This window comes from Mizuhopecten yessoensis, unplaced genomic scaffold (genome assembly GCF_002113885.1).
Source record: "Mizuhopecten yessoensis strain PY_sf001 unplaced genomic scaffold, ASM211388v2 scaffold10331, whole genome shotgun sequence".
NCBI classification, from domain to species: domain Eukaryota; kingdom Metazoa; phylum Mollusca; class Bivalvia; order Pectinida; family Pectinidae; genus Mizuhopecten; species Mizuhopecten yessoensis.
Window position 1 is genome coordinate 134,210 of NW_018408493.1, and position 10,795 is coordinate 145,004.

Here is a 10,795-nt window from a genome sequence, read left to right on the forward strand (position 1 = left end):
TAGGTTCAAAACGATTTATAACCGTAAGTACCCGGGTTCCTTTTAGTGCTTCTGGAGATAATTTATATCAATGAAGTTGTCAGATTTATGATAAACACAAAAGTACACGCGTGTCCCTATACACAACACCTGGGTCACATATACAAAAGTAAATCCGCTTGAATTACGGGTGCATATACAAGGCATTTTTCCACAGGCGTATAATTACACTCAGTACAATGTTTCTATAAAATCTTCACGTGACCATTTACAAATTCATACAGGGGTATATAAGTCGTTTACATCTGCCTGTATCGTAATAGGTGGATGCAACACACGCCTTCTACGTTCTCTACCCAGGTTTGCCATTGGTGACATAGTAGTAATGAGATCTACATAGTCCAAAGGTATGTATATAAGATATTTCTGAAACATATGGAAAACTTTGTTTAATCAGATCATATCGATATCATTAAATGCGTTTTGGAAAACAAAACTTTGGAATAATTTGTCTTTTTTGGTAATTTAAAAAAATGTCCAATCTTGCAATTTTTATAAAGGAATGGTGACTAACATTTCACAAATGAATGGATTGATGACTGAATGGTTTGTTTGTCAAAGTAAAATTTAATATAAAAATATATAAGTAACAAATAATATAAGTGTATATTTATTAATTGCTTTAGTCTAAATTACTTATCTGAAATCTCTGGCAGTCATCATGTGATATTAAAGTTGTAAAGAATCTTCACAAATTAATGAATTTTACTCCAGTCCAATACTAACGTTCAATGTCTACATAACATAGATAGTAACTGACGTCACTGTGAAATCAATCTCAACTAGTATTCATGATAATGTGGAAATAAAATTATGATTTATTGTAACGGAACCAATGATTTTCAAAAAAATATTCAAATAATCAATTACTATTTATAGTGTATGTAAGCATATTAATATGACATTTGATTTGCACTGTGACTTTCAGAAATATAATAATACATTCATTATTACATTCCAACACGAGTGAATATTTCAACGTGATTATTGATTTGAAGCAAAATTTGATTTCGTCAATACTCTGACTTTAATCACAAGCCATTAAATCGTATATCATCAAACAACATGTAATATTAATGGTATCTCCTTCATATATTGAGGACAGTCCATGTTATGAGTACTGTAAACATTTTTTGAATAGCATAAAATAACCGCTATATGCGTTTATCATATGAAACATTAACTAACACACGTTATTGTAAAATGAATTACACTACACCAAACAAATGTTTCCTCCTTCTAGAACTTGTGGGTAATGCTAGGAGCCAAACTGGTAGATATACAAAATTGTCTAAATTGAAGGGAAGGTTACGTAAAACACCTTAATTACACGAGTGTTAAAAAATAGATGAGTACTAGTTAATTTAAAATCAACTAGATTAATTGTGTGTATTATGCACTCTGCCACTACTTAAAAAGAGATATTTGTGGGCACCAAGTTTACAGCAAGCCTCGGGACTAAGAACCTACATTATATCTTGAAAGATTAAGGAACACACACACACACACACACACACACGAGATTGCACCGCTAAATCTTGATGATATATACAGTTTGCCAAAATCAATTTCAACGCAATATAAAGCCGTTTTGATCATGGCCACATGTGTATATACGGAACCAAATAACTGACGATTTTTTATCCATTTAAAAGTTTGCAGTATCACTTGAGACATAACACCACTAAATCACACATAAACAAATTATCAATTTGAGGATCATAATAAGATTTCATATACACTCATAAACAAGACAAAGAAAGAAATATCACACAGTAGTTAAAGAAGATCTTAGTATAGTAGTGGTATTAAAAATTGACAATGAAATAACGTGTGTGTGTGTGTGAGAAATATTTCCTGAACACAACAACATTTTCTAGAAACTAAACTATTTGTGTCTTTCTTTTGTAGGTGACAAAATCGTTATCTTCATCCAGTTTAATCCGTTTCGTTTTTTACGTTCCAACAAAACAACCAAAATCATGGTAACATCGTATATCATTGTGATATCGTTAGTTGCCCTAGGTGTAAGTGCTGTTAAGCCCAACAAATACCCCAAATGCTGCCCTTTTGGTATTGATATGTGTAAAATTGCTTCGAATACTAAACAGGAACAAAACATATTTCCTGGACTGTTCGTCAACGAGTCTTTTCTTCAACTCAGCACCAAACAAGTGGGCACTGTTAAGACAAGAAAAACATTTGACAACATCACTATTGATCAAAACGAGAGTCAGGGAACTAACACCAGGAGAAAGAGGGATACAGGCTGCAACTGCTGCCAAACGTAAGTTCATAAATAGAAATCTTATTCATGTATACTGGGTTTCCAATTTTCAAGCATCAGTAGGAAAATAAAAATATACCTTATTGTTGTTCTTGATATGACAATATTGTAACCTTATATTATAAAATGTCTATGTATACAGGGTTTCCAATTTTCAACCATGCGTAGGAAAATAGGAATATACCATTTTTTTCTTGATATGACAATAGTGTATCCTTATATCATATGATGTAAATTTATACAAGGTTTCCAACTTTTGACCATGAGTACGAAACGAAGAATATATCTGATTTTTGTTCTTGATTTGACAATATGTTCTCCTTACAGCCTATCATATAAATAATATATGGACAGGATGAAAGCCAGTATAAAAATACATTACCCATACAAAACTGTATGATGGTATCTAAATTGGGTCCTATCTTTCAATAACGCGTAAATTCCTTTGTCTTAATGAGCTTCTCTTTCTATTAATGATATAGGGATTGCTATGCAATTTTATTTTGGACTAAGTTTTGTTAAACACATGTATGTTAAAACACATCATCTTAATCCAAATTAACTGCATATTGCTACGTTTTTAAGATTATATAAATGTATATTGTTTCCTGTATATTTGATATATAAATTGATATAGTTTCGTGTAAGTTTGAGCAAAAAGGGCATATTTTGTGTTAACGTATGAAAGATGTATGTACGTTATCTACGTGTGTTATACGATTTCATTAATTTATTTTTAAATATGATAATCGTATTTTGGCAAAACAAAAGACAATGGAAATCTAAGATTTGTATACGAGTATTGATAACACGTTTATTTTTTGCATAACTTGATATTAATATAAATTTTTAACCCAAAAGAAAAGGGAATATTCCTCATTTTTTATAAATAACAGTTATTTTTTACAAGTTATCCGAGATACTTATTTTCGAAAATTAGATTTTTTAGACAGTAATCAATGTATAGACATAAGGAAATGTAACACAAGGGATGCTGTATCGCACAAAAAATGTATCACAACTGGCAATGTCCATTGGTTATACTGTATACCTGGAAACTCTTGCTGCCCAGTCAAGTATTCGCCAATTACCGACGAAACCCTTGTTCACCTATTGTCAATTTCGCCATTCACATGGAATTACTATATTTTGTATGTTGTGTACTAATATCCGCTGCCATGGTAAATTTGCCCTTTCTTGGCTGAACTGCGGCAAAAAAATCTCGATATACAGCACATAACTATTTTTAACTAGTTGGTGTATTTTAAAAATAACAAAAAATCTCATGTGTCACAGGAGGAAAAAAATCTATTTTATTCAAACCGTACAACCTTAAAAAAAATCATAATTTCTCAATTTTATTTGTAGTCAATTTCACTTTTCTGCCATCCTAACTGTTGAGTATGAAGGAACAACACATGACGTCGTACAGTACGATGACATCGGAAGCTACCAGGTCATTACCGAGGGAGGTTGTGTGTAAGTATAACCATGGTATATCGAAGTTATGGTTGGTTATCATGTTTATCTAACTCGAGCTGTAAGGCAAGTCACGAAGTTTTCCGAGTGTCTTGACGATTTGAAGCTAAACTAACTAACGAGAAGTAAATAAACATGACAATTAACCATAACGAGTTTAGGGAACCTTTTTTTCTCAAAATGTTCAGATATAATATCTAGAAAATCAGACATTTCTCTTGGGAATAATTAAAGTTCATGAACTAGGACGTCACAGAGGAAGATGATGCGCTAGGCATTGTTTTCCTTGACGTCATAATGAGAATAATTGAAAATTAAAAAAACGTCCAGGGTTTTACCTACTAGTGGATAATCAAAAATGTTTACCGTTTCCTAACAGGTCTATTCAATGAGTCGAGAGTAAGAAAACCTATAGTGGTTGGTGAAAAAAGGGTGTTTGCAATTTAATATGATATGCATCTCATCCCCATTCAAAAATGGTCGATAGGACAAAAAATATCCTCTTATTTAATGTCATTTTCAAAGAATTTTCCAGACATAAAAGCGTATTTCTGAAGATAATAATAAACTCTTTCCCTTGGGATTTTCCTTAACTTACCGTTCAAAATGTTCCTAAACAAGAAAAAGGGTAAACACAAATACTCATAAAACTGCCACCACTTGCCAAGCGAAATAAATTGCGTTATTAAGTGGTTTGGCGATATAACGAGTTGGACGTAAAATGTAAATGTTGAGGACAAAAAAAAGGAAAACAATGTATTTGAATATGTTGAAGGTAAGAGCAAGGTGGCAATATTAAACGAGGGATATAATATCCATGTTCAAAAGTAATAAATATAAACGTTACATCAAGGTTTTACAATAAAATGGAATACGTTAAATCGAGGTTATATTGCATATCGTTCCTATTTGCATAATTGTTGAATATTTATAAGTATTAACACTAAACAAGCTACAACATTTTGTCACATAGGAATAAAAACACAAGAGGTACCATTCTGTGCATCAGACATGCATGCTCAGTCTATGTAATTTTACCAGCAAAGATAGAGGTCAAAGAACTGTAGCTTAAAAATGTGGGATACACTTACAAGTCAAATAACTATCTACATAAAGGGAGTAAGAGGCGTAGGACATCAATTATATGAATCGCTATATCCATCGCAATGTAATCAATATGTAACATTTTTTAAAGATACGCAATTTCATCAACCCTTCATTACGCCTCATACAGCCTCACAAGTGCTTTTTGTCAATAATCTTTACCTTCTAAAGTAAATGCATATTTTATTTTATCTTTTGGTCAAACATAATGGCATTCATTAAAAAGTAGCTAAACTGATATTTTTAGTTGATTTGTGTGCGCCTATGTTTAATCGATGTGCCTTAATTAACATTTAAGGGATGCATTATAATATGTATTAAATGTCAAGTGTGCATAATTTCAAAAACATTGCTATTTATTGATAGTGTATAGAATACAAAATGGTTTTTTTAATTGATATTAATTGTATAATTTGTGGATTTTGATTAAAAGATATTTTTTTTACAATAAAAAATTATGAATAGAAAACGAAAGATTTTTATGAAAATGATAAAATAAAATAATATGAAAAGGTGATAACTGATATAGCAATTTTCAATTTTCATGTTATATAAATATTTGTGGTTCTTTTGAGTATTGTACTTTCTTTCTACTTCCAGAAATACAGTTTGCTCTCCGAACTATCATTGCCAAACAATGTATAAACTTATCTGGATGCTGATCAAAATAGATTGTGACTGGTTACCCAAAATGGAATTTGTTCCTGTCAGCGTCCCAAGCCATTGTGAATGTAGAAACAATTAAAAAACAATTACATTATAGTTTAATATTTGAAACAGTGACACGTCCTTTAAGTTTGCTGTTTTAGGTGGTTGAACATTTTCCAAGAAAGATAGATTCATTAAATTATATTTCTCATTTGTAAGAACCAATACAAGGGTTCATCATGTTACAAATTAAACTTTCTAATGTCAGTGCCACTCATTGAGTTTACACCAATTATCAAAATCTTGAAATACAGTTACAGGCACATGTCTGTAGGATAAACGTGAGGCACAGGTTTTTTCACCATAAACATCTGGTAAAAGATACAGTTTGCCAAAATGAATGACACTGCATCATAGAGCTGTTTCGTCCTTCTTGGACTCATCGGTGATGGTAGGGGCTAAAAAGGTCGATAGTCAAATTGGTTTAAACTATTGATGAAGCAGAAGGGAATGTGGGGTGGGGGTAGGGGGGTGTTAAAATCTCTTTATATGATATTAAATACATATATATATATATTACATGATTTTTATAAATTAAACTATTACTGTTGAATAAGGAGTGATGTGTGCATATTATGAACCGCGTCATTACTCAAAAGAGCTCATTATGGCTGGAAAGGTTACGGCAAAACCCAAGGACTATACGACTATTCATGCCTATGGGTGTAGTATAGGGAACCTCAAAACAAGGAGTTTTCAAATTATGTGAAACCCCAGGCTTGCTGAGGCTTTTTCACCAATTTAAAATCCCTGGGGTTGAAACTTCCCTATCCTACATCACTAAGCACCAAAGAGTATTTTTCTCTTGTTTAAAACACCATAATTAGTTCAGAAATTACTAAAACCATCGTAGTTTCCGCATCACACATCGGAATGTTCCCGATTTAGTGATGCTGCGTCATTGTTTTCCCATTTTGCACTTTAAAATTAGTGTAAGACAGAAACTTCTTACATCCTTTTTCTCACCCTGGATAGTTATGTCATTTACGCACAGGTATGAGAGAATAAGAAATTCAATAAGAAAAGCAGAACCTACCCCCTTGTATCGCGAAGGATTAACGTTAGACACACAGATACAAAGTAAAATATATATATCTTGCTTCACCATACATATTTGTAATACCTACACAACTATCAAGATATGTGCAAAGGGTATATTACGTCGATTTTACTGTCATTGTCAGTTTGGGCTACCAACATAGATACAGATATATTGTCAATTACAAGTTTGTGTGAAAATAATATCAATGCTTTATATTTATATCATTATTTAACAATACAAGTGATTTATCTTTATAGGTAATAGTCATCCATTATCATATATATTATTAGGTATATTGGTTTTATGCCCGTACTACCATATACTCATATTTCATGTTCAATTTCATATCAGCCGAACTTAAGGCGAGAGTGGATATGAATTTCAACCAATTTTTATGAACCTTTGTTTCTTGCGAACAAAACATATACCGAATTTGTCATACTGTATATCAAATTAAAAATATATATATCAATTTAAAATGTGAAAGGCGCAAAATCAGTGGGAGTTATCTTTCTTCGTACATGCATTATATCCACGGTGCGGTCTGAGATAGAAAATATAAAATCTTTTGCAGAGTGACAAAATTTCAAAAATGTTATATTTGCTAAAAGTCATGTTTTTTTGTGAATGTTATGATTACGAATTTTAATCGGTCTGTTTTCCTCTATTGTGTTTGTGAGTTTTTAATTTGAACGCCTTGATATTCCATGTTCTTGTTTCATGCTTTTGTCACAATCATTTATCAACAATTTACTGTGTTGTACCAATATTAAAAAAATGTGTTTATACCGAGAATGGTCTTAATGTTTTTGCTTTGTTAATGAAAAATACAATATAAATCGAGTTTTAACAAAAGAGCAGTCGAAAATCATTTTGATGAATTTTGTACACGATCTGATACCATAAATACTTTTTCACAGAGAAATATATATTTTCGAATCAATTATGATTGTAAATAAAAAAAAACGAAAATGAAAAAACACAATCTTGAAGTCTTAATAGTTGTCAGAAAGGTCCGATATAATTGTTTTTAATTAAATTGATCACTTTTTTAATCAACTGTTGATGTGATCAACCTGAATATAAGAGTTCTTGTAATTATTTCTAACAATTTTCTTCATGTTGGTAAGTAAGGACTGTAGAAATGTTTGTTTTTCTGGTGAAGGTGTTTAAGTATGATAATGATAACAAATAAGAATTCGAGGTTCTTATATACCACTTTATCACAACCTAGGTCGTAGGTCGTCTCAAAACGGTTCACATATTATTATCCGTAGATATCTGGCCTTTGCAACTAGCCAATATGTTTATTATGAGTTAATTATCTTGATCAAAGATATAACACAGTGCCGCGAATCGAACCCGCAACCCTTCGGTCACGAGCCCGGCGTTCTACCACTAGACAACTGTACTAGTCATTGAAACGTCACAAATAAACATTTTCATGGTTGTGGTGCGTGAACCTTTCAACGATTCTCGAAATAAGTTTAAAAATTAATGTGAAAGGCATGTTGTTAAGTATAGCTTTATAATTGAAAAATGCTTCGTATAGGCCTAAAGGATGTGCTGTCAATAAGAGAGGTGTATATATATAGACCATAAATAAATGCGACCTACGGGACAACAGTGTCTGACCTAGTTTAATACAGAAAAAACAGGAAGTTGTGTGTACAACAGAAATTCCAACAATAATATTTGTTTTATGTATCTATCTATTTAATTATAAACTTTAATAGTATACCACCTTTATATCGGTATATCTCTCATTGAATGACAAACAAGAGGCCCATGTGCCTTAACGGTCACCTGAGGTCTAATATATGTATACAGAGAATTGATTTTTGTTTTTAAAACATGAATAGAAATATTATTCAAAGTGACAAAAAACAATAAAACCACCTTATTCAATATAACTAGCACCTCTGATTCTAAACAAAGAAAATGAAGAAATTTTGGCACACTGACTCCTTTGGTCCCCGCCCTACAGCCCTTGGGAATAGGGCTGGCTCAAAATTTTCAAAAGTATCAAACTGTCAACTCAGGGTTATAATTCCGATCAAGTTATCACCATGTAATATTCAAAGTATCATTTGCCATTATAAACCATAATAAATTTTGCCACCCCTAGTAAAGTTTACCCCCTCCCCAGGGGAAAACGTGAGACCCCAGGGTAATGAAATTCACGATTTAAGCACCTTAATACCCTTCCATCTATGTATTTGATTCTACCATATCTGGGTCTTAAGAAGAAGATTGTTTAAATTTCAGTCAATTCGACCCTTTTTCGCCCCACCCATCAGCCCCGGGGGTCCCACGGCTGATATGTGCAAACTATTAAACTGCTATCTAATACTAAAAATGCTAATCCAAATTGAATTACTTCCAATGGAAATTAAACAAATGTGGTCCAAAATGTGATTTCCCTATATAAACTATAGTAAAGTTTACCCCCTCCCAAGGGGAAAAGGTGAGACTCCAGGGTCATGAAATTCACGATTTTCGTTAAGCACCTTAAGACCCTTTTCATCTATGAAGAGCATTTGATTCTACCATATCTGGGTCTTGAGAAGAAGATTTTTTTAATTTCAGTCAATTCGACCCCTTTTCGCCCCACTCATCAGGCCCCGGGGGGCTGGTAACCATATAATTCACAAATCTGGTTGACCTTTGGCCATGGAAGGTTTCTGCTAAATTCGAAGAAAATTGGTTCAGGGGTTTTGGAGAAGAAATCGAAAATGTAAATTGTTTTCGGACGCACGACGGACGACGGACGACGGACGACGACGGACAAAAGGCGATCGCAATAGGTCACTTGAGACCTCAGGTGACCTAAAATGTCTATCGCCATAGAAAAGCCCGTTATGATTGAATGCAAACGACAGTTTTATACTTTGTTAAGCTTTGTGATCCGATATGTTGACAGAAGAACCCTTTTCCAGCTGAATGAGATAATACATCATACATACAACATCTTAGGAGGGGCTTAATGCTTGATTTATTAAAAAAACAAATCCTAGCATCAGGGATGTATCAATTTTGAATTGAAAAAGCTCGAAATGTCATGCTGACTTCATGAAAAGGATCACATCTTAATATGACATGGTGTGGGTAGGACCTATCAACAGCGGTGTAAGATAAATTTGCATATTGACGGTACATCATCCACCACAGGTATTACTGCACAATACGTCTAGCCGGGGGCCAAAGGTTGTTTACAGCAAAAAACTCATATTTAAATTGTGTATCGAAGTGAATTAATAGATATATTATAAATAATAATGGACAGAGGATAAATCTTTTAACGTAATTATGTGATTTATGAACGACGGGATAGATACGCTTCGACCGTATGTAACAGAGCTATGTAGAGAGATTTGTCGACTATTTTTTGCACGTTTTTATCTATTACTTCCCTTAAGAACACAATGCAACGAAAGATGACGGAAAAGTAGACTTTGCACTATAAAGTGCTTTCTGCACCTGGTAGGCCGAAGTACATGCTTTACATCAGCAAATAAACTCAGAGGTATCTGTTTTTCACTGCCTTATATATATTTTTATGATACTATTATAACAAAAAAATCCTCCGTATCTATAATCTTTATGACAAGTTACCTGCATATATTACATACATCATTCCACTGAAGCCAAGAAAACAATGAATGTAGATACTCTGTGAGACTTTAACCTGTGTTACGTATAAATTATTTTATCTTGAGTCATATCAATCCTAAAACACCATAATATATGTTTCCAAAATTGTATATCTAAGGTTCATAACATTTGAAATCGCAAACATGATGGGTATAGACGATGTCGTAGCATACACTTATTACCCTATATAATAATATAATCGTTTGTTTTGCTTAAAAATATGGTTATGAATATTTCAATTAAAAAGATATGATCATATATTTGATTTAAATGTTGTATGTGTAAAGTAGAAACATCAACACAACATTGATGGAAAATAAATATTTGTACACAGAAATGTACAAACATAGGTGAAGCTAAGTGTTTCGGAAGAGAAGGTATGTAAGTCATCATCGATCTCATAGAGCCCAAAGCTAAATATAGACTTCACATCATATCAGTCCTCTTTATACTTCTGCCTCTGACATATTTGGCAAAAACTG

At 32.6% G+C, this 10,795-nt stretch overlaps 1 protein-coding gene across 1 annotated transcript; it reads left to right on the forward strand.

The window, feature by feature from the left end:
• Positions 1-306: 306 nt before the first annotated feature.
• LOC110460201 lies at positions 307-6,058 on the forward strand. Its single transcript, XM_021512984.1, has 4 exons — positions 307-386; positions 1,951-2,326; positions 3,695-3,805; positions 5,510-6,058. Exons 2-4 carry the CDS (start codon positions 2,022-2,024, stop codon positions 5,652-5,654), a joined length of 561 nt encoding a protein of 186 aa, XP_021368659.1. The 5' UTR covers positions 307-386; positions 1,951-2,021; the 3' UTR covers positions 5,655-6,058.
• Positions 6,059-10,795: the final 4,737 nt, after the last annotated feature.

Excerpts from the sequence above, each read along its gene's own strand:
- LOC110460201 (XM_021512984.1), top strand. The coding sequence starts at position 2,022 with ATGGTAACATCGTATATCATTGTGATATCGTTAGTTGCCCTAGGTGTA. Across the intron at positions 2,327-3,694 it reads GGCTGCAACTGCTGCCAAAC|TCAATTTCACTTTTCTGCCA; the intron begins GTAAGTTCATAA and ends TTTTATTTGTAG. Across the intron at positions 3,806-5,509 it reads ATTACCGAGGGAGGTTGTGT|AAATACAGTTTGCTCTCCGA; the intron begins GTAAGTATAACC and ends TTCTACTTCCAG.